Consider the following 25,084-nt stretch of genomic DNA (forward strand, 5'->3'; position numbering starts at 1 on the left):
TTCATCATACTCCGTGTCCAAACTTGAAACAAAATCACATTGTTTATTTATACTGATCCGTGTCCAAACTTTTTTCCTACGCATTATATTACCGCGGTCACTTCGCCATCGAAACAGCACTTCACATCGTTACTACAGTCCACCACCACCGCTGGCTACTGGCTAGTACCACTCCCACTCTCGCGGGAATGCAACTACGGTTTCCATGGCCTCGCAAACCCTAGCCGCCGGCAGAAGATCCTCCTGAGCGACCGATCCACCACATCGCGGCGGCTGGGTCTGGCTACCCCATGAATCCGCTTTGCTGCATCGCGCCCGTATCGGTCGACTACGCCGCGGACCACCACCACCAACCTCGCAGTGTCGCAGCCGCGACACTATCTGCAACGCCAGAGGCGGCTCCGCCTCAGCCCACGCCCCCTGTCGTTTCGGGGGTGCTGCACAAGTGGGTGAACTACGGGAAGGGGTGGCGGTCGAGGTGGTTCGTGCTCGAGGACGGGGTCCTCTCCTACTACAAGCTCCGCGACGGCGGAGGGGAAAGCGGTGAATCGTCGGCGTCGACAGCGGCGGCAAGGGTGATCGGGGAGGGTGACGCCCTACGGCGGGCGCGGGAGGACGCTGCAGCTGCTGGGAAGCAGTGGAAGCCCTTCGGGGATATACACCTCAAGGTACGTTACACTTGTGTTTGGCAGCGCTAGATTGGGTTTGTTCAAACCTGGGGTTGCGCCATTAGGAAGTTAGATTGTTGAAGTACCAGTTAGATTGTTGAAGTACCATTGCTCGGGTAATGATTGGCCGAAGGAATATTGTATTCTTATTACTGGGCTAGATGTGTTTACGGCTATCAATGATTTTGTTTGCAAAGAATTTAGTTTAGTGCTGAAATTTACCATTTTTATGGGGTTATGCGAATGTTTTGACAGAATGCTAGAGGGAAGAACAAGACCAGCATTGCTTAACAGTAATTTTTTTCCTGCTCTGGTGTTCAGGTTTCATCTATCCGTGCAAGCAGGTCGGATGATAAGAGGTTGTATATATTCAGTGGAACTAAGACATTACACTTGAGGTGTGAAACTGAGGAGGACAGGAATGCATGGCTAGAGGCTTTGTTGGTGGCGAAGGATCGGTTTCCGAGGTCGCTAATGACCAATGATTTTGCTCCTGTGGCTGATATTATGCTGTCCACTGAGAAGCTGAGGATGCGTCTGCTACACGAGGGACTGAATGAAACAGTGGTCAATGAATGCGAGTCTATTATGATGACTGAGCTGCTGGAACTGCACAGTCAGATAAAGTCTCAGCAGCAGCAGCACTCTGTTTTAGTAGACCGGCTCCGTCAGCTTGAGGTAACTTTCTATTTCTAGTTTTGTTTACTTGACAATGTTCTGTACTTTTTATTGCGTTTACCATACTTACATAATGCACTTTCCAGAATCCTGGTAATATTAAAGGTATTTTATTATTTTAGCACACAGTAGCATTTGGTTCTTCACATCACATATTAGTGATGAACTGAATACTAGCAGGGATTTTCATTTCCTTTTTGTCTCAATTGCTTCTTGTATACCATCACCACCACTAGTTTCGTTCTGATTGTTGCATAATTGTAACCTTGCAGACGAGCATTTCTACTTTTCTTGAGACAGGATAATACTCTGTATGCATGGACATTTTGTGCATGTATTGTTTGTGTGTAAGTCTGAGACATTTTGGTGAACATTGGGATATAAACTGTCGATGGTTATAAAATCCTGTGATAAGTGTGAGATTCATTTAATTTTTTTCATTCATTTGAGAACCAGTCGTGGTTAATTGATTTTTATTCATATATTTGGACAAAGGTTGACAATTGACAGCATATGACATCATTTATGGCCGAAACTAAAATAACTGCCCGTGTTATGGAAGTATGGATTAGTGGTAGATGCATAGAGCACACTTCAATTATATAAGCTGTACATTGTTGCTAGCTGCCATAAAATTCTTCTGTTCTGTAACTTGCGTTTTCTTTTTCAGTCTGAAATGACAACTTTTTTAAACATAATCTGAAGGACTAAGATGGTTCAGTTCTTTTGGTAGACAGAGAAAGTTGAGCTGGAGAGAACGGTTGTGCATGAAACTAAAGAGAGGGAAGCACATGGCTATGTTAATGGCAGATACAGTGGTCAGTAGTTTCATCTTCATATTACCATATCTTGCTTGTGATCCCACTTTTTCTTTGTCTTTCTAACCTGGCATTCTATCCTTTCAGTCCTAACAAGTTGAGTCATCCTACCACCCACCTGCACTGCATATTATAGCTAGTACACCTTATGCATTCATACTGCTTTAGAGATATAATCTTCTTACACTTTTAGCAGCTTGTTCATATTACTAGTGTTCACGTTAGTATTGAAACATGATATTCTCTGTTGGCAAGCGACACATTCTAATCTTCTTCGAGTGCTAAATTTATGTAGTGCCGTCCCCTACGCTTTCAGTTAATTCTTTACTGCATTGTTGAATGTGCAGATTTTTATTCAGTTCTATCAGGCGGGAGTGCAAGCGAATCTGATCCGGACACTGCAAGTCAAGTTGCAGATGCTGAATCTGATGAAGACGAAGTGACATACTTTGATACAAGAGATTTTTTGTCTGTAGAATCTTTACGAAGTGCTTCTCGAAGGAGGGAACTTGTGACAAATGGCTGCAATGCATTAGAATCTATTGGAGACTCCAGATCGTATACTGCCAAGTTTACCAAATATCCCATTGTTGAGCGTCGAGATAAGTTACCTGAGCCAAAGGAGAAAGAGAAACCAATAGGATTATGGTCAATAATTAAAGAAAATATAGGGAAAGATCTCTCCGGTGTTTGTCTCCCTGTTTATTTCAATGAGCCTTTGTCTTCTTTGCAAAAATGTTTTGAGGATCTGGAGTACTCTTACTTGGTTGACAATGCACTACAGTGGGGAAAGCAGGTATAGTTGATAATCCACTCCAACTCTCTGTATAGCTCATTGATGCAAAACAGTTCTGTTTTCATCTCAGTATAAGATACCCCCCTATATGCTCAATAAATATTTGCCCGTACATTCCATTTTCGAAGCTTTCAGGTTTATATTCCTTTGTTAAATATTGATAGATAATTTGACTGTAGTTTTATGGTTAGCGCATCATTTCTCGTTGTATTGCAAGACACTTGGGGAATTGTACATAAAAGTCTCTTTGGGACTTGAATGCCGCAAGCTATGGAGTTTATCAGCTCTAAAACATGACTATAGGATTTGCAAGGTTAAAAAAAGAGAGGCATTAAGCCCTCGCTAGGATTTGGGCAGAGACTTGCTTCTCCTCTTTGGCCTAGGCGGCCTTGCTCCTACTATGGAGCTGCTTGGAAGGGGAGGAGATGGTGCTTCCGCGGGTGAGCAGAGTCAAGTGGCGTTAAGGCAAGTGACATTGATGCAGAGAGGCATCGGTGTTTCCGTATTGGTGCTGGTGCAGAAGTGGCAATGCGGGGTTGGCAGCTGATAAGCGGTGTTGCTAGGCTTTCCACATTGGCCTAGGAGGGGTTCCCGCACATGCTTTAACTGAAGACCATGTATCCTTCTATCTCTCGGTCTTCCCTACGAAGACTGCACTTTGTCTGCAATAAAGCCCGAAGAAACGCAAGCGCTTCTGCTCGTTATCTGCCCGGACAACACACTGGAGCTTCTTGTCGCACCAATATTTCCTTCAAGTTCCCCTCCCTAGATATGGGGCAAACCGTGGGGTTGGCCCGATCTTCACGATTGGAGGTGAATTTGAGGAAGATTGTGAAGGAAAAAAAGAGAGAGGAGTCACAAAGGAAACTAGCACAAATCAACACACAAGTTGCAAAACAAGATGCACATGGATAAATCCTTGATCCAAATCATCCACAAGAGAGAGAGAGGATGCACTATAAGGTCCTAAGACAAAGAGTGCTTGAATTCCATGGAGTCTTCTCCACATGTAGAGGTCTTGATACTCCTCCGATGAAAGTCAGGGGGGGGGGGGGGCTCCGGGGTGCCCGGAGCTCCTATGGTTTGAAGGCTCGAATCTCTGGGGTGTCGAGAACTTGCGATAGTCTTCCCTTGGACTTGCTTGTCGATGCTTCCAGAAGCTCCCCTTCGTCTTCATGGTTGCTTCTATGCTTCCAAGTTCCCCTCTTAGATGGTGTAGGCGTTCTTTTGTGCTTGACCTTCTCCATGCCATGTGTGACGTTCGACACAAACCGAAAGGTGCACATGGTAGGAGTGCCAAGTACTATATCATCCGCGAGAGAACCAAGTAGACACCTGTAAAAGAGAAATTCACCTCTGCATATATGAAGTGTATGATGCACATGTCTCTTAACGACGGGGCACTTGCCATGGTTATGTCAGTAGGATGCTCCACATCATCTTCCCCCGCTTGAAAATGATTCGACTAGATTCGACCTCGGATCGAAATCCACATCACCATCTGAAAAAGATGACTCAACATTGTGGTATGGGACACTCACCATGTACTTAAGGCCTACACATGCACAAGACAAATCGAAGAGTGTGTTTGCATGGTAGAAAAATGCATCATCCATCATGATGCAATGCTTGTCTTGCACATCACTGTTAGTACAAAACATGTGCATTGAATGCATTGTGTATGCATGTCACAAGTCGTGGCAATATGTGCATCTTGCATATTGAGCAAAGAAGGACAAGGAACATGCTTTACATGGGATGGATCAAAATCTCCTAATCATGTGAGGAAGCTATGGGGCATTCTCATGTTCAACAATAAAAGCATTGTTGCACTCTACACATAGAAAAGAGCAATTGTTCAACATGGTAGAGGCAACTATGGGGGAATTTTGACAACAATTATGGCATGGCATGTGCAAAGCATGGGCATTGTTGCAATCAAACATATGGAGAGAACAAGGAAACAAGTTTGATGCAACAAAGTAAGCATAATCAAAATGGTCAAAACAAAGCATGGCCAAAGTATCATTGTGTTGGTGAGAAGTCCTATGTAAAGAACATTGTGTCATCATGACTCCCCTACCACAAGAAGCATCATTAATGGTTTGTTGAAAAATGGTACAACAACAATAAAGCCTTTTAGTCCCAAACTAGTTGGGGTAGGCTAGAGTTGAAAGTTGAAACCCATGAGCTCGAAACCAAGTCATGGTTCTGGCACATGGATAGCTAACTTCCGTGCACCCTAGTCCATGGCTAGTTGGTGATATTCCAGTCCTTCGGATCTCTCTTTACGTAGTCCTCCCATGTCAAGTTTGCTCTACCTTGACCTCTCGACATTATCAACACACTTCAACCATGCTTACAAATAAACATACAAGTGGAAGAAGTATGGAGCATGTTTAATGCAAGACATGGGTCACAATGGCATGTCATCGGAATAGAAGTGCTCAAAGCATGCAAAGTGGATATGGTAATATGGGCACAAGGTATGGAATGGACAATACCCAATAACCATGTGAGGGCCGTGCAGACGAACATCGTGAGGACTTGTCGAAATGACGAATGGAGGACAAATACTCCGTGGTTTTGTCAACTCCTGGGCTTGCGACGTTGACACGTAAGCGTGGTGACCTATTGTTGTAGGGTGGAACCCTAAGATGGATCTTTTCACACTTGGAGGGGGAAAAGGGATGAACACCAAGAACACAAAGAGGAATTCACTCCAACAATACCCAATCACACATCCACTAGAATAGCAAACACATAGATCCACAAGATTACAAGCACAATCAAAGGAAACAAGCACTAGGTAGAGTTCTTCCCACTCCTAAGAGATGAGGTCTTGATGATGGCAGTCTTCTCCAAGAGGAGGTCTTGAAATCCACAAGTGGATCCTCTCCTAAGAGGCCTTGATCTCCAATGGAGTGGTAGAAGAAGCAAAGTTCTCAAAATATCTCACATGTCTTTGCTAAGTCTAAAAATAACCCTAGGTACGGAATATATAGGCTTGGGGGCGAGGTGGATGAAGTAAAGGCCCAAACCAGATCTCAGCCACCCATCCTGTAGGGCCCGTGCGCACGGGGTAAGTGGGCACGGGGTCTTGAGGGCCCGTGCGCACGGGGTCGCCTGGGACCTTCTATCCTGCTCCTTTGCGCTGCCCTCTTCTTCCTCAAGGCCTTGGGGTGGTTGTTCTACTCCTTGGTGATGCTCCTTAGCTGCTTGGGAGCGTTCCTCTTCGTACCTAATGATACATAGAGCATTTCGGTGAGGTAGCAACCAAGTTCCACTTGTATCCGTATGAATGTCAAGTAGGAAGGAGTTCACCTCGGTTTCCATTGCGCGTGCTCGAGCTCTTCTCATGGGTCCACGTGGTGATGGAAGGATGCTCGTCATCATCCCCCCCCCCCCCCCCCCCCCCGATCATGATCTTCATCACCATGGTACTTGGCCAAGTCCTTGACACTGAAGATGTCGCTTGCGTTGTACTTGTCGCGTGGGATGTCGATCTGGTAGGCGTTGTCATTGTAGCGTGCTAGCACCTTGAAGGGTCCGCCGGCTCGTGGTAGTAGCTTTGACTTGCGCTCGTTGGGGAAGCAGTCCTTGCAAAGATGAAGCCATACGAGATCTCCTGGTTGGAACACCATGGGTGACTTGTTGATGTTGAGCTTGTTGGCGATGCGATGTACTTGACGCTCGATCGTAACCCTGGTATCTTCATGCATCTTCTTGAGAAAGCTTGCCCTTGCATTTGCATCCATGTTTGCGCTTTTTTGGAGCGCAAGAGGTAGAATGTCCAATGGGGACAATGGATTGAAGCCGTTGACAACCTCGAAGGGGGACTTGCCGGTAGTAGAGTGGCGAGCTCATTGTAGGCGTGCTCGGCGATTGGTAAGCACTCCTCCCACTCCTTGATGTTCTTCTTTATCAACACGCGTAGGAGAGTAGATAGCATCCGGTTGGTGACTTCCGTTTGGCCATCGGTTTGGGGATGATAGGCCGTGGAGAATAGTACCTCGATGCCGAGCTTGGCGCATATGGTCTTCCAAAAGTGACTTAGGAACTTGACATCACGGTCCGACACAATGGTCCTTGGCACTCCATGCAACCTCAATATTTCCCTACAGAAGAGATTTGCAACATGTGAAGCATCGTCTATCTTATTGCATGGGATGAAATGTGCCATTTTTGAGAATACGAAATCCATACTAATATCTTCCCATGGTTGATATGGAATTGGAAGTGGCATATGTAAACCATGAGATTGAGATTGTGACTTAGCTTTGCAGCATGTAGAGCATTTGTTGGTGAAGCGTGCCATGTCGCGGAACATCTTTGGCCAAAAGTACTTGAAGGAGAGTGTGGCAAAGGTCTTGTCGCGCCCAAAATGTCCCATAAGTCCTCCGCCGTGAGCCTCTTGCAAAAGTAACAAACGAAGCGTAGACTCGGGTATACAAAGTTTGTTAGCGCGCATAAGGTAGCCATTCTTGAGATAATAGTTCTCCCAACAAGGGTTAGCAAGACATTTGGCATAAGGAATCGCACACGTAGGATCATGTGCATAAAGATCTTTAACATGCTCCAACTCAAGTTGAGTAACTAACATGCATATGCGGGAAAGAGCATCTGCCACAACATTTTCTTTACCCTTAATGTACTTGATCACATAAGGAAAAGATTTAATAAATTCACTCCATTTAGCATGCCGTTTATTCAACTTGGTTTGACCTTTAAGGTACTTTAGTGTCTCATGATCGGTATGTATGACAAATTCATGTGGGCGAAGATAATGCTCCCAAACATGCAATACTCGCACTAAAGCATACAATTCTTTGTCATATATGGGGTAGTTGAGTTGAGCACCGGAAAGTTTTTCACTAAAGTATGCAATGAGTCGCTTTTCTTGCATTAAAACTCCAATTCCATGACCACTAGCATCACAATGAACCTCAAAAATTTTGTTGAAATTGGGTAATGCAAGAATTGGGGCATGCGTAAGCAAAGATTTGAGCTCATCAAATGCGGTAGATTGAGATGGACCCCAAACAAAGGGTGCATTCTTCTTACTCAAAGCATGCAACGGTGCGGCAATAGTGCTAAAGTCTTTCACAAAGCGACGATAAAAACCCGCAAGACGAAGGAAACTACGCACTTGTTGCAGATTAGTGGGTTGTGGCCAAGTTTTAATTGCTTCAATTTTAGACTCGTCAACGTGAGCACCCTTTGAAGACACAACAAAGCCGAAGAGAACAATCTTGTCAACACCAAAAGTGCATTTTTCCATATTGGCATAAAGAAGTTCTTTTCTAAGAGTTTGCAAAATGGCCCTAAGATGATTCACATGCTCTTTGAGGGATTTGCTAAACACAAGAATGTCGTCAAAGTAGACCACAACAAACACACCAATGTAAGGACGAAGCACATAATGCATAACATGCATGGAACTACCGGGTGCTTCTTATAAACCCATAGGCATAACTAACCACTCATACAAACCAAATTTTGTTTTGGAAGCGGTTTTCCATTCATCACCTTGTATGCGGATTTGATAATAACCACTTTTAAGATCAATTTTTGAGAAAATAGTGGCGCCGCTAAGCTCATCTAGCATATCATCATGGCATGGGATGGGATGCCTATAGCGAACGGTGATAGCATTGATGGGTCTACAATTGGAACACATGCGAAAACTACCGTCTCTTTTTGGCACAAGTATGACCGGTACGGCACAAGGACTCAAACTTTCAAGCACATGTCCTTGGTCTATGAGATGTTGGACTTGCCTTTGTATTTCTTTTGTTTCTTCGGGGTTGACGCGGTACGGTGCTTTGTTAGGAAGAGGTGCACCAGGGATGAGGTCGAGCCGATGTTCGATGCCACGTAGAGGAGGAAGATCGGGAGGTAGCTCATCGGGAAAGACATCCGCGAATTCCTGCAACAAATTAGACAACACTAGAGGAAGAGGATTAGAAGTGGTATTCTTTGCCACCTCATCTTTGCACACTAGGACATAGTGGATGACACTCGATGGGTTCTCACACACTTCTTTCATCTCTCTTTTTGTGGTTAGGAGGACCGAGTTTTTCTCCCTTGGCGAAGAGTCACTCAATTTGGGCTTGTGGCGCTCGCTCTTTGTGGTGGTTCACTCTCACACTAGTCTCTCCACGATGGGTGGATGCTTGCTTGTCGGCAATCACTTGGTTTGGTGACATAGGTCGTAGCACGTACTCCGTTCCCTTCATCTTGAAGCTATAGTGGTTTGTTCTCCCGTTGTGGATGACGCCGCGGTCGAATTGCCAAGGTCTTCCCAAGAGAAGATGGCACACAGACATAGGAACCACATCACACTCCAAGGTGTCCTCATAGGCGCCGATCTTGAACGAAACTTGCATGCTATGCTCCACTTGTATGGTGCCGGAGTCGCTAAGCCATTGGACCTTGTAAGGGCGAGGATGCTTCTTCTTGACCAATTGCAGCTTGGAACATAGCTCATCACTTGCCAAGTTGTGGCAGCTTCCTCCGTCGATGATGACCTTCACGGAACGTCCGTTGATGCCGGCCTTGGTGTGGAAGACGTGATACCTTTGGTCTTCATCTTGTTGGTGTTGAAGTTCGCCTTGTTGGTGTTGAAATGTCAAGACCATGGAGACCACGAGAGCGGGACTTGAATCATTGTCACAATAGACTTGAGCATCTTCTTCGTTCACTTGACGGTGCATGGCGACGTGCTCGAGAGCTTCCATCTCGTCTTCACTCATGGAGTCATATGTGCCATCATCATTGGCGATCATGGTTCGCTTGTTGATGCATTGGAAAGACTTGTGTCCACGGCCACCACATGTGAAGCACTTGATAGAACTTGCCTTGACGGGATTGTCCGGTGGTGTCGATGAAGAAGTCTTGTTCTTGTAGTTGCTTGTCGGAGGACGAGTCGAGGAGGGCGTCGCTTGCTTGGAACTTGACTTGTCACCGGTACTTGGTGATGCTCTAGTCGAGGTAGGAGGTGCCGAAGTCGTAGTAGGGGTAGCTTGAGTGTATGAGCCGTAGGTCTTGGATGAGTACTTGGCGTATTTGAAGACTTCGTGTACTTGTCGCTCCGCCTTGGTCGCTTGATGAACTAGCTTGAGAAGGTTGGAGTAGGGTTGGAAATCGGTGATCTTCCTTATTGGGTGGTTGAGGCCGTTCAAGAAGCGTGCAATTGTTTGCTCATCATCTTCTTTGACATTAGCTCGTATCATGGCGATCTCCATTTCTTGATAGTATTCTTTCACTGTCTTCGTGCCTTGATTGAAAAGTTGTAACTTCTTGAAGAGATTTCGTGTGTAGTATGTGGGCACGAAGTGAGCTCGCATGGCGTCCTTCATTTGTGTCCAAGTTGTGATGGGTGGCTCGTCCTTCTCGCGGCGTCGCTCGATCACTTGCTCCCACCAAATGAGGACGTAGTCTTGAAAATCGAGGGATGCCATGGCGATCTTCTTTTCCTCGTCATAGTTGTGAAGATGGAATATCTTGTCGACTTTCAATGCCCATGAGAGGTACTCCTCAGGATCGTTGCTTTCGAAGAACTTGGGCATGGTTAACTTGAGCTTGCCGTATCGTAGTTCTTCATCATAGTGACGATGTTGATGCCGCTCTTGGCGTGGAGGGTCTTCAAGCACTCGATCCACGTGGTGTCGCTCTTGACGTGGAGGAGGATCTTCGTCGTGGTTGCGCTCTTGGCGTAGAGGAGGTCGAGGCATATGTGCTCGGTTTCGCCTTTCTTGTTGTTCTTCACGTCGGGCGGCTTCTTCTTTTCGTGCTTGACGAAGTGCTTCCTCTTGCTCACGGACTTGACGGCTGCGTTGGGCAACGGCTCGAGTGGACTCTCGGAGTGCGTCTTGAGCCGCTTGAGCTTGAGCTTCCCGGCTTTGTTGCTCTTGCCGGATTGCATCGCCATCTTGAGATGCTTGTCGTGGACGATGTGGCGGTAGTTGTTCTTGATCCATGGCTTCTCGTTCTTGGCGTCGCGCTTGCTCACGTGCTCGAACTCGGTCTTGTAGGCCATTGCCATGGAATGGATTCTCTTGCGCTTGGTGGTTTTGAGTGTCATCGCGTCGAGGAGGACTCGCGTCGGAAGAAGAATATCACGACGAGTGGCGACTTGAGTGGCGCCGTCTTGGAGAAGAGGTTGAGGAAGACGCGCGGCTCACGATCATGTTGCGGAATTCATCCATTTGTTTGGAGAGCTTGGCGGCCAAATAGTCCCGTGGACGTGCTTCCGATTGTCGTAGGTCGGTGGCGAGTTGCTTGATGCGATCACCCAAAGCTTCACTCTCTTGATGTAGAGCTTGTTGTGCGATAAAGTGGTTCTTGGTAACGTAGTCGCGTTCTCCATCTTGATCCTCGAAGAGCGGGTTCGCCGAAGAAGTAGGCCTATCCATCATGTGGAAGTGGTGGTGAGTAGGAAAATGAGAGAACAAAACCAAAGTTACCTTTTCCGAAGATTGTGGATGCAACAAGTACGATCCCACGTGATGCTATAATAGCAGAATTGGTGTCGGGTATTGTTTCTCACACCTACAAGTAAAAGGCTTATGGAGGATCGCGGTTAGGAAGTGGCACAAGTAATTCAAGCAAATGTTAGTAAGATGTTGAAAAAGTTGAAAAGATGCACAAATTGCAAGTAAGACAAATAGATCAAACCCAAGGATATCACTAGGAACACACACACGGAAGATAGATGGGATCCGCACAACCAAGGAGTGAGCTCTAAGAGGTATAACCACGGGAATGCTCTTGTTGTACGGATACTAGAGAGACGCTAGCTCGATTGCTCTAATGGGCTAGATACGCTAGTGCACCAACCTAATAGAGAAACGGGTCGTCTACTATCCCAAGTATGCTTATGTACGTATGAACCAAGATGCTGAACTAGGCAAAGTGGCTCAATGCTATTGCTTACAAGCTCTTGCTTCTCTTCTCTTTTGCTTAAAAGCTTTCTTTTTTGACTATGCCACAATGCTTGATATGCGAGCCACAATGCGAGGTAACAAGTAGTATATGCACGGGAGAGACGTAACACTAAAGGTGCACTATAAGCGTGGCCCGGCAATTCTCAACTTGCTAGTCTCGATGGGTAAGCTACGCAAAAAGGCTCGAGGCTATCAAGGTAAAGGCAAGGGTAATACAATGGTGTCGTCGAGGTTACCATCCTTGCTTACGGTTGGTATGAAGACGAAGTGGTCGATGTCGAAGTGTAGTCCAAGTGTAGTCCAAGCCGATGATGAGTGGTGGTGATGATGAATACAAATCGCGCCTAAGTAGCCGAAACACCTTAGGACACGTGAGAACCGCAACGATCCGCAACTCCAAAGCTCAAACACTCACGAGAAATATTGCGGAAGGTCAAAAGTGGTGGTGGAAAGGCAAAAAGATGAACAACAGTAGCTGGCCGAAAGTTTCTGGAAGGGTAAGCGAGGCCCGTGTGCACGGGTCCCGATGGCCCGTGACATGGGGTGTTCTGGGAGCGCAAGAACACCTTGGATCCATGGGGTTTTCTCAAATTTCCAGCCAAAATCGATGGATGGAAGGGTGGGTAATGGTGGTAAGGGGTAGATCCACTTGTCAAACACCAAATGCGTGGATCAAATCAACCAAATCTCACAAGATCCAACAAATTGCAAGAAAAATTTTGGGGCTATTTTTGGTGGGGATTTTTGAATTAGGACGAAAAACAACAAAATCAAGCTAGCAAATGGGGGGTAGGGACTCCAAGATGTGAATCAACCTTGCTCATGATACCAAGATGTTGTAGGGTGGAACCCTAAGATGGATCTTTTCACACTTGAGAAGGGATGAACACCAAGAACACAGGGAGGAATTCACTCCAACAATACCCAATCACACATCCACTAGAATATCAAACACATAGATCCACAAGATTACAAGCACAATCAAAGGAAACAAGCACTAGGTAGAGTTCTTCCCACTCCTAGGAGATGAGGTCTTGATGATGGTAGTCTTCTCCAAGAGGAGGTCTTGAAATCCACAAGTGGATCCTCTCCTAAGAGGCCTTGATCTCCAATGGAGTGGTAGAAGGAGCAAAGCTCTCAAAATATCTCACATGTCTTTGCTAAGTCTAAACATAACCCTAGGTACAGAATATATAGGCTTGGGGGCGAGGTGGATGAAGTGGAGGCCCAAACCAGATCTCAGCCGCCCATCCTGTAGGGCCCGTGTACACGGTACACGCCCGTGCGCACGGGGTGCTATAGCCGTAGCTCCCTGTGTAGCCCATGGGCGCGGGGTCGCCTGGGACCTTCTGTCCCGCTCCTTTGTGCTGCCCTCTTCTTCCTCAAGGCCTTGGGGTGGTTCTTCTACTCCTTGGTGATGCTCCTTAGCTGCTTGGGAGCGTTCCTCTTCGTACCTAATGATACATAGAGCATTCCGGTGAGGTAGCAACCAAATTCCACCTGTATCCGTATGCATGTCAAGTAGGAAGGAGTTCACCTCGGTTTCCATTGCGCGTGCTCGAGCTCTTGTCATGGGTCCACGTGGTGCTTGATGTGTTGGTGTAGAGTCCATGGGGATGATGGAAGGATGCTCCGCATCACCTACACAACACCGAGACACAAGAAACAATGTGTGTGATAGATGTACACATCATCCATAATGATGTGTGCCTGTATGTGCATGTGGGCGTTAATTAGCACAAGATATGTAATGCACAAAGAAATTTGATGCATGATACAAGAATACATCATCCATCATTATAGGATTGTTGTTATGCATAACACAAGGGGACGAGTGTAACAAGTGTATGGTGCATCATTAACATGTGCATTCATGTAAAGCATATGGTGCACACACATACAACACATAAATGAGTCCAAACCATCTATCATGTATGAGAAAGCTATGGGGGCTTCCTCATGAGCGATAGTATTAACAATTTTTTGCAAGCAAGACAATGAGAAGACAAATATTTCATCATGCTCGAAGCAACAAAAGGAGTGTTTGGGTAACGTTCTAAGCAATGCATGTCCAAAGCATCAATGCAATTGCAACCAAAGTGATGGAAAGAGAAATTGTTCTTCATGCTCGGTGCATCACACAAAGCATTGTCATCAAAGCATATGGAGAAGGGACATTGCAAGAACAATGTATAATACCACCATGCCTACAAGAAACACAACAAGTAGAACAAATATACGACATGTTGGATGCAAGACATGGGATATTCTCCACATTTTTCATAATGAAGTGGTCATGGCATGGCATATGGAAATTGTCACACAAAGGATGGAAGCATGCCAATATGTTCACAAGTGATGCAAATGCCATTGACCAAGAACTTGTCATCTATGCCATATTCACAAATCAAGTTGAACTCAATGGGGATGGCATAGTCACTAAGAGATCCAATATTCAAAAAAGCGGTAAGCGTAAGCAGAGCGGAAGGCCACAGCTTAGAGTAATGGCCGCTTAAGCGTAGCTTAACTGCGATTAAGCGTTTTTCTAAGGCTAGAATTTGGCTTTTTTGAGTAACATGCACATGAAAAATAGGAAACATAGCACATATCTTTTGAGTTTCTCTTAGTGCTAGTGCTCTCCCGTGTGCTGATGCAGCAGCATTAGTAGCATCATCTCCTGCCTCCATTCTTATGCTATTCCAGTATTCTTAGACAAATTACGAGTGAAGAGAGCGCAGAGCAGCATTGGATCTGGATCTAGAGCAGAGTTATAGAAGAGGAAGAGGAGTAGAGGAACAGAGGAGGAAGAAGAAGAGCTGAAAAGCAGAACAGAGGAGGAAGATCTGCATAAAGGAGAGGAGAGGAGTGAATCAATCCTCACCTGAACTGAATGGAGTGGACGTTAAGGAGGAGAGGAGGAACAGGGAGCCGTGCCTCCAGGTCTGCTGACTGCCGAGGAGGAAGACCAGGGAGCTGTGCCTCCTGTGCCGCCACAAAAGCCTCTCCTTACTCGTCAATTCTTACCCTAGCCGCCAGGGAAATTTGTGTTGTGGCCTAATACCCCCCTTTCCCCTCCCACCTACACTTTCCCTGTTCCCGCCCTAGTGTTTCCAGCGCTTTTCCATCACTTAAGTGCGCGCAACGCACGCTCAGCCAACGCCTAGCGCTAAAGCGCCCGCTTAATCGCGCAAAAAAGGTAAATGCTTAAATCTGCGCTCAGGGCAGAAGTGAAGTGTTTAGGCAGCGCTTAGCGCTTAAGGGTGATTAATCACCGCTTAAAAACGCTTGCTTGAACACTGTGGAAATCTAATCCACAACATATGACAAAGAATGAGGATTATCAAACATGACATGACATATGGAATTTTCACAAGATGTCCTATGAAGCATAACATCACAACTAATATACTCCATATGATACTCCATATGATCATCATCATACTCATCATAAATGGGCAATAAAGCATCATATGGGGAAGTCAAACTAGCATGTGACATAACAATAGGAAGATCATCAATATCAACAAGTAATCCAATTCATTCACGTCCACTAGTGGGACAAGAACATCACCTATATTGTTACATTTGTAGTTCTACTCACGTGGTGTAGGTGTGGTGGAATGGACCATCTTGTGGCCATCTTCTTCATCTTTATGGAACCATTTGGGGGTAACAATGGTTCGCCAAGATCGATTTCGCCACTTATGACGGCACGGAGGACCCCCTCAACTGGCTCAACCAGTGCGACCAGTTCTTTCGCGGGCGGCGCACCCTCGCATCGGAGCGTACCTGGCTCGCCTCGTACCACCTCCGCGGCGCGGCACAGACCTGGTATTACGCCCTCGAGTAGGACGAGGGCGCCATGCCGCCTTGGGAGCGCTTCCGCGAGCTCTGCCTCCTTCGCTTTGGGCCTCCGGTTCGCGGGAGCCGCCTGGCGGAGGTCGGCCGCCTTCCCTTCACCTCCACGGTGCAGGACTACGCCGACCGTTTCCAGGCCCTGGCATGCCATGCGTCGGGTGTGACGGCGCAGCAGCGGGCCGACCTCTTTGTCGATGGACTTCTGGATCACATCCGCGTGGACGTGGAGCTTCGGGGACCCCAGGATCTCCAGTCGGCCATGTACTACGCCCGCGCGTTCGAGCGCCGCGCGGTGGCCATCCAGCAGGAATCACCGTCCCGGACAGCTGGGTCGCTACCCGGGCCGGATTCCGCGCAGAGTTGGCCTGCGCAGGCTTCTGCGGCACCCCTCACCGCGACCGCGGCGCGCCCGTTCCGTCGGCTCACCTCAGCCGAGCTACTCAAGCGTCGTCGTCAAGGGTTGTGCTTCAACTGCGACGAACCCTACACGCCCGGCCATGCCTGCCCGCGACTCTTCTACCTGGAGGTTGCAGACTACATTCCGGAGGATGCCGTCGCTGCCAACCTGGCCGCCCCAGCTGTCGAGAAGGTGTTTGACGCTGGTTGATCGCCTCGAGGAGTTCCGCAAGCGCTTCCTCACCTTACAGCTCGAGGACGAGCTGTTTGTGCAGGCGGGGAGAAGTGTTATGGCCGGTTTAGCTAGGCCCACTGGGCAATCTTAGCCCACAAGTTATCTTAGGTTAATTCTTATGCAAGTTATCTTAGGTTAATTCTTATGCAAGTTATTTAGGTTATAGATATAGGCTGTAAGACTCTTTTTGGAATCAAGCAATAAGAATATTATTATCCCTATTGCCTGGCTCCCAGAGGAACCGGAACCCTAGCCGCCTCTAACCCTAGCCGCCGCCGCCATCCTCCTCCCACGCGACGGCGCCCAGCCGCCGGCGCGCCCGCTCATCGCCGCGCCCTCCACCATCCTTCCCCTACAACCTACGGAGCAGGTCCGGTAGGATCCCTGGTTCTACCAGGTTCATTCTAAATTCTGGAGTATTTGCTTAAGTTGGGGCTTTCCTGTCAATCCTTTCCTTTTGTCCTTGGAAAATATGTGGTTTCCATATGTCATCTATAACTGACCGAGGTTTTCTAGTAAATATTTAATTTTAGTACTTCTTGATAATATTTTACTATTTTACTTGTATACTGTATTTTATTTTAATATTTCCGATTACTGAAGGAAGACACTATTCAATCTTGTTTACAATGCCTTTTTTAACAGTTTAACCTTTTGCACTAAGGTTACTTTGCACTGGAGACTCATCATTTGTATTTTGCAATGAATAAATTCTTGGTGAAATACAATACAGGGTGACAGCTTGATGAGGACACTTCTTGTTGCGGCTTTTGCAGTATCAAGCTATGCTTCAACTGAAGGTCGGCAATGCAAACCCTTCAATCCTCTACTTGGTGAAACATATGAAGCTGATTATCCAGATAAAGGACTTCGCTTTTTCTCTGAGAAGGTTGTGTAGTTGTTTCTTAGATAATTGAAGTTATTATTACCCCTGGTCTCATCGATGCATCCAACCAGACTTCTTACATTGTTTGTTACATAATCATGAAACAACAATCTCAACAGAAAAAGGAAGATACCAAAACAACAAGATCAACCAACACCAGACGATAGTAATATGGCATCCAAGACTACTCTATAAACTAAGAAGCCTAGCACTGGCACACCATCCAAACCGCGATATAGACTCCCTGTTAATCCGTTCGAGCCACTTGGCGCCAAGCTTCATGGATTCCTTGTATTGCTTCTTTTGTAACAATGCCCATGATCACAACCAACTGGTACACCAGAGTAGCACCTGCATACATGAGTGAAATTTCTTTTTGTCAACATCATTCCTGCATAGCCAAATTGGAAGGAGTCCGTAAAGAGAGATCTGAAGGATTGGAATATCACCAAAGAACTAGCCATGGACAGGGGTACAATAAAAAAAGATTTTGGATAGTTTCCTGTTCACAGCAAAAGCTACACCATGTGTCCCCCCTGCCACTTACACTTATTCGATTGTCCTTTTGTAAGGACTACCCTCGTGCATTAAAACCACAGGAATTCTGACCTTTAGAAGCAGTTTCAGACGCCATAACTGTTTTGATCTAAATCTGACCCACTTAACATTAAAGCCTATACATGGAGTGTAGAAAAAAAACTCATGTGGTATGAAGATCCCACTTAAACAGATCTTGCCACTGAGTTAGTTGAACCTCTGCTACTTTGAGGACAATCTCATTCCAGTCATTTAAATGCTATCCAATGAGGGTCAGTGGAAATCAACCAGTGGATTCGCCACTGTCAGGACCCAGCCAACACTTCTCTGAAGAATTTGACAGCCATGTTCTTGGTCAGTTAAGTTTGAATCGTCTATCGAGCGCGTGAAGTCAAGCAAGCTGTCCATCTACCATCCTACGCCCCTCCTTCCTCGGTACCGCTTCGCGTGTAATGATGAAGCAGTCAATGTTGATCCGGCATCGGACGGCTACAAGACTCTGAGGCGTCGCTGTTACTTTACCGCAAAGGCTACAGTAGGCAACTACTCTGTTTTACTTTTTCTTCGTTCTTATCTCATTTGTAAGTAAAGCCAAGTATCTGGAGACATCGGGATCATTCTCCCTGTATTGGGGTAAACCCTAGCCGCCAGTGTTCCTGGCTGGCCCTTAGGTGTATCTTAACTTGACCTATATTCCCGCAATTAAGCTCCAAATTTGCTAAGTTTTGTGATTTGAGTGAGAGTTGTCTGAATCTTGTTCTTCAGACCTTGGTCGGTCTGACAGCCACCCGGAGAGCAGCGGCTACCATGGCATCCTTATGTCAGACAATGTTGAATAATCTCGGGTACATAACTGAAAAGGGCATATGCCGATCCGTTTATCCTCCCAAAACCTAGGCGATTCCCCATTTTTCATACTGAGTGAACCAACTTGTAAAAAAGCGTCCTCCAACCTGCCCTTCCAAAACTGCGAGTCTGTTGGCTTGTCTTTAACCGAACTGAGTGGTTTTTGCCCCAAATATTTATTTTGCGACAATGGTTGTCAATCTCCACCCTCTATTCACAGCTTGAATATCCAATAACCTCCAAATCTTGAATACCGAGGCCACCCTGGTCCTCAGGAGTACACATAATCTCACAACGTGCTAAACAATATTTTCTTTTATGCTGATCAGATTGCCAAAAGAAGCGAGAAGCCAAGAACAATTATAGTCTAGTCTCTTCAACACTCTCTTAGGGATCTCCAAAAAGTCATTATTTGAAGAGATTATGAGTTATTTCTGAACAGAGCAATTCCTAGTTCATGACATTATTTTTCTTATTACCACGCAACTTTATGTAAGTACGATCTTTTTGTGTCTTGTGAAGTGCTCACTCGGCTGATTAAAAATATGTTCTTATTTTAAATTTGATTATTTCAGGTCAGTCACCACCCCGTGGTTGTTGCATGTCACTGTGATGGTCGAGGTTGGAAATTCTGGGGTGATTCGAATCTGAGAGGCAAGTTCTGGGGTCGATCCATTCAGCTTGATCCAATAGGCGTTCTAACCCTTCAATTTGATGATGGGGAGAAATTCCAGTGGAGTAAAGTTACTACTTCCATATACAATATCATTATAGGGAAAATTTATTGTGACCACTATGGCACAATGCACATCAAGGGAAGTAGTCGCTACTCTTGCAAGCTTAAATTCAAAGAACTGTCAATTATTGATCGGAATGCACACCAGGTAAATCTGTAATTTCAGTACAAAATGAACTCTGTTTTATTTGGACCACAATAGGGGGGGGGGGGGGGGGGCGTCAGCTCAGGAGGGATCCGGAGCGAATGATCGTCCCCCCCGAGAGGTTCGATCGAGTGAACTGCCCTAGTTTCTTTGGGTGTTCGCTCCAAGCGCTTGTTCGCGTGACCTGTGACCCAGAAATAAAGCAAAGCGCGTGGGACAAAACTGGCTAGCCCAATTGACTGCTTTTTGCAAAAAAATGCCGTCAACAAAAAATCGAAAAATTATGATACAGGAATTGCCAAAAAAATGTATAATTTAGACATGAGAGAAAAAAAATGCATGGATGTATATATAAAAACAGAGATAGAATTACCATGACAGTAGGAAAATGCCACCTCTTTGTAACATGAAAATGTCACCTATATGTAACATGAAAAATGCCTTAACACAATGAAAAATTCAGCTTATATGTAACATGAAATTGACATGCTACATACAAAAAGAAATTTGCCATGGTACAATACATAAAAAAAATATTATCTACAATTTGCCATGGGGACATTTCAAAACGTACCTACAAATTGACAGGGGTTCGTGGAAGTTTAGCTATCCATGTTCCAGAACCATGAGTTGGTTTTGAGATCTTATGGGTTTCAGCTCTAGCCTACCCCAACTTGTTTGAGACTAAAGGCTTTGTTGTTGTATTGAAATGTAATAAACTTCTGTTTTTAGCAAATGCCTACTAGGCTAAACAATAATTTACATTAAAAGTAGTAATTGATTAAAATTAGCGTCTTACATTATGGGACGGAGGTAGTAATTCTAAGATAATGCATCTTTTAAAACATCAATATAGGCACTATGATTTTGTTCCTTCTCTTGGAGTAGTCTAACTAGCTAGGATTGTCGAAAACCCCCCTTGTCGTGTTCGGATGCATTCTGTTGTTGTATAGGACAGTAGGAGTGGTCTAACTAGCTAGGATTGTCGAAAAAATACGAGCTCAAGATTCTTGGAGAATCTGGGGGGAGGTCTGATTCTCAAGATTCTGAGAGAATCGGCCAAAAGAACTGGCCTCCGTAGAGAATTGTGGCTGACGTCCTTAAAGGGCGACATGGTCACTTCAATGTACCCCCTCCGTCCCAAAATAAGTGTCAACTTTAGCTATGCATTTGCTATTGATCGTCAGTAATTTATTTGCAGTCTAAATATATTTGGGCCCACATAGGGTCAACATCTTAAATAATTTGGATCAATCACGCAGGTGCAAGGATTTGTACAAGATAATAGGACTGGAGAGAAAGTCGCTATGTTAATTGGAAAATGGGATGAAGCTATGTATTATGTGCTTGGGGATCCAAGCGCTAAACCCAAGTGGTACGACCCAATGTCAGAAGCAGTTCTTTTGTGGGAGAGAGACAAGTCTTTGAATCAAACCCGATATAACCTTTCTCCATTTGCAATTTCTTTAAATGAATTGCCACTTCACATGTTGACGCTGTTGCCTCCTACTGATTCTCGCCTGAGGCCTGATCAGAGACATCTGGAAAATGGTGAATACGAAAAGGCAAATTTGGAGAAACTCAGACTTGAACAACTTCAGCGGCAGGTATTCCAGTATTATGTTTGATTTAATCTTTTATCAATGTGTTTTCTTGTTTCTTTTTATCATAGCATCATTTATAGGAGTTGAGATTGTCACATTGGCCGACCAAGTACCGTGGCTAATATTGTAAGTCAGAAACCATGGGTTTGGAATCTCATCTGTCGTGTGTAATTTGCACTCATTAGTCTCATGAATGAAGAAGTATCTTCTAATTGTTCCGCGGATCTGATGCTCACACTGTTTGTAAAGCTCAATATCTGAATTAGTGAAATATGATTGTAATTTCCGAAGCGTTCTTCCTTACACATTGGAAAAGAAACTTCCCAGGAGTTCTTTCAATTGGTTGTAGCAACTAGCAATTGAGACCCAGTTTATTAAATTTTATTCTAGTTTGATTTGCAAAGATGACAAGATTCTGACAGCTTGAGAATTTTAAACATTCATATTCATAATGAGGAAGAAATCATAACTTTGGTGCTTATGCTATTTGGCAGCATATTACTTGTGTTTATCACCAGGCTCATTTTTTGGCTGGGCTTCACTCCTGCTGGTGCCACATGTAATGGCTTATATTTACAGGCTCGAAGGTTACAAGAGAAAGGCTGGCAACCAAGGTGGTTCAGGAAGGACGAGGACGACAGCTACTGCTATCTTGGGGGATACTGGGAAGCGAGGGAAAAAGGAAACTGGGACGGGATCCCCCATATATTCGGCCAGAGCAGTGCATCGACCGGGTAGTCGCAGCTATAACCCTGCGCCTCTTTCTTTTATGGTAGTGGTGTCCACATTTCCTTTACACGGAACATTGATTGGCACAAAATGAAAATGTGAATATATGCCAATTTACTGGAGGTTTCACGTAGCCAGAATGTACTGGCAAATACTTGATGAGATTGTGTTACTACCTCTCTCTCAGTTTACAGGGCATGCGCGTGCCCCTAGGTTGTTAATTTGATCAACTTAATACAAGTCATATATTACAAAAAATATACCAATATAAACTTCAGATGCTCTATTTTCAAACTGTATAATTTTTGTGTTATATAGTTTATATTAAGGTGATAAAATTGACAACCTAAGTATACGCGTAGGACTTATAAACTGAAATGGAGGTAGTAGTAGGAATGCGGTTAAGTAGGTAGGTTTAATGCATGCAAAATTCAATTATGGGCTCGGCTGAAATATACTTATTTTGGAACAATTTGATCCCTTTTTTCACTCTGGATGTTTGTCTAGCAGTTTTGTGAATTCTGTAATCATACTTTTTTTGCGGGAAACTGCAATCATCTCTATTACTATTAAAAGAGCAAACTTAGACCCTATTCGAAGACCCGCCACTTCACCATTCCGCTCTCGGAGCTGGAGTTAAAAAGCACGGAGCTGGGAAATAGATGCTCGGCAGCTCCTCGTATTCTTAGGAGCTGGAGTGATTCCAAACAGGGCCTCAAGTTCCCCTAAAACCACCTCACAAAGTGTACACAGGTTAATCAGGATCCATCGATCTGATCCAAGTAACAAAATTTAAGAGTTAATATTACTTTGTGGTCCGCCTCCCCCATCAAACGGTGCACAGGAAATGTTCTGCCACCGTCTACCAATTGCGCAATGGGTCCGTGATATCCCTTCCCACGATCCCTCCTCTCGGTCGCCCCCTTGCCAGTGCTCTCCTCTTCCGGCCTCTGCCCACGCACGCCGCTGCCGGTGCTCCATGTCTGTCGCAGGAGCCGGCTCATCTGACAAGGAGATTGGACGCCCCCGCTGCCGGCGCGCCATGTCTCCGCCGCAGGAGCCGCCTCATCTAACGAGGAGATTGAACGCCCCCGCCGCGAGCGCTCCATGTCTGCCGCAGGAGCCGCCTCATCTGACAAGGAGATTGGACGCCCCGCTGCCACTTTAGAAATCGATGAATTGCCGCCGCTGTTACTCCACATACGAGGATCGTGAGTACAATATTCAGCTACCACACATCGGGGGCGCAAGAATCAACACAAGAATGTGATGCGGAGCATTCTACGGACATCACCATGTCAAGAGTCCGTTTGGCAAGTGACATGCGTGACATCCACTTCACATACATAAAGGTGAATCATCTCCTTTACACGTGCTCACTTGACTCCTTCGAGGATGGTATACTACTTGACATTCCTCTCGTGTGCATGCATAGGTATTGTCGGAGCTTCATGGATGACGAGGAGGAGTGCAAGCGCCAAGGAACACCTACACCATCCGCGAGGGAAGCATGAAAACGAAGATGGAAGAAGACGGAGCTGTAGAGTCTATAGTGGCCGGACGACCGGAAACCACCGGACGTCCGACACTACAGGGCCCGGACGGCCGAGCGCACCCGGATGTCTGACACGTCCACACCCAACCGACCAGAAGGACGGATGCTGCCAACTACAGCACCCGGACGACCGCCAACCTCCGGACGTCCGACAAGTCCCAGTCATCGAACGACCGACGTCTGATACGTCTCCAACATACCTATAATTTATGAAGTATTCATGCTGTTATATTATCATTCTAGGATGTTTTACAATCATTTTATAGCAACTTTATATCATTTTTTGGGACTAACCTATTGACATAGTGCCCAATGTCAGTTGTTGCTTTTTGCTTTTTTTTTTTACATCACAGAAAATCAATACCAAACGAAGTCCAAACGCAGCGAAACTTTTTGAATAATGTTTATGGACCAAAAGACACAACTTGGGCCAAAGAAGTACAAGAGGGGTGCCCCGAGGGGGGGCACAACCCACCTGGGCACGCCTGGGGGCCTAGGCGCGCCCTGGTGGGTTGTGCCCACCTCGGTGGCCTCTCGCACCGCCTCTTCTGTTGGGGAACGTAGTAATTTAAAAAAAATTCCTACGCACACGCATGATTATGGTGATGCATAGCAACGAGAGGGGAGAGTATGTCTACGTACCCTCGTAGACCGAAAGCGGAAGTGTTTATCAACGTGGTTGATGTAGTTGTACACCTTCACGATCCGTCCCGATCAAGTACCGAACGTACGGCACCTCCGCGTTTAGCACACGTTCAGCTCGATGACGTCCTCGCCTTCTCGATCCAGCAAGAGGGGCAAAGTAGTAGATGAGTTCCGGCAGCACGACGACGTGGTGGCGGTGTTTGTGAAGAACAATCTTCGCAGGGCTTCGCCCAAGCGCTACGAAAACTATGAAGGAGGATATCTAGAGGGGACGGGGTTGCCGGCACACGACTTGGTGTTTTTTGATGTGTCTTGGGTGCTAGCCCTATCCCTCTATTTATATGTTGAGCCTTGGGGTCGAAACTTGGAGTAAAAGCCTCCACAAAGTCAGTTTCACCCAAAAGGCAAGAGTCCTTCTCGGACTCCAGGACCAGACGCCAGGGTTCCTGGCGTCTGGACCCAGACGCCAGGGATCCTGGCGTCTGGCCCCTGGACTCCGCAAAACTTCCTTTTGCGCTTTCCAAAAACCTTATGGCTTTCCCCTTTGGCCAAAATAAAGTGTTCTCGTACCCAAACATTTCGGGAAACATCCGGAACCCCTTCCGGTGAATTTCGGAACCCTTCCGGAGACCAAACATTATTATCCCATATATCAAACTTTATCTTCGGACCATTCCGGAGTTCCTCGTCATATCCGTGATCTTATTCGGAACTCCGAACAACATTTGGTTACCAACATACATAACTCATAAATACTATATCGTCAACGAACATTAAGCGTGCGGACCCTACGGGTTCGAGAACCATGTAGACATGACCGAGACACTTCTCTGGTCAATAACCAATAGCGGAACCTGGATGCCCATATTGGCTACTACATATTCTACGAAGATCTTTATCGGTCGAGCCGCATAACTACATATGTTTTTCCCTTTGTCATCGGTATGTTACTTGCCCGAGATTCGATCGTCGGTATCTCAATACCTAGTTCAATCTCGTTACCG

The 25,084-nt window shown here is 45.8% G+C and overlaps 1 protein-coding gene across 2 annotated transcripts; it reads left to right on the forward strand.

Moving 5' to 3' along the window:
• The first annotated feature begins 111 nt into the window (after positions 1 to 111).
• Positions 112 to 22,166, forward strand: LOC123102887 (oxysterol-binding protein-related protein 1D). 2 transcript variants are annotated; one of them, XM_044524348.1, is made up of 8 exons: positions 112 to 668; positions 990 to 1,346; positions 2,080 to 2,164; positions 2,512 to 2,960; positions 17,174 to 17,197; positions 19,242 to 19,550; positions 20,810 to 21,154; positions 21,731 to 22,166. In XM_044524348.1, exons 1-8 carry the CDS (start codon positions 291 to 293, stop codon positions 21,887 to 21,889), a joined length of 2,106 nt encoding a protein of 701 aa, XP_044380283.1. In that variant the 5' UTR covers positions 112 to 290; the 3' UTR covers positions 21,890 to 22,166. The 2 variants fall into 2 exon arrangements, with proteins under 2 accessions (XP_044380283.1, XP_044380282.1); XM_044524347.1 differs by having other exon boundaries at positions 113 to 668; positions 17,131 to 17,286.
• The last annotated feature ends 2,918 nt before the right edge of the window (positions 22,167 to 25,084 follow it).

Source organism: Triticum aestivum, chromosome 5A (genome assembly GCF_018294505.1).
Source record: "Triticum aestivum cultivar Chinese Spring chromosome 5A, IWGSC CS RefSeq v2.1, whole genome shotgun sequence".
NCBI lineage: Eukaryota > Viridiplantae > Streptophyta > Magnoliopsida > Poales > Poaceae > Triticum > Triticum aestivum.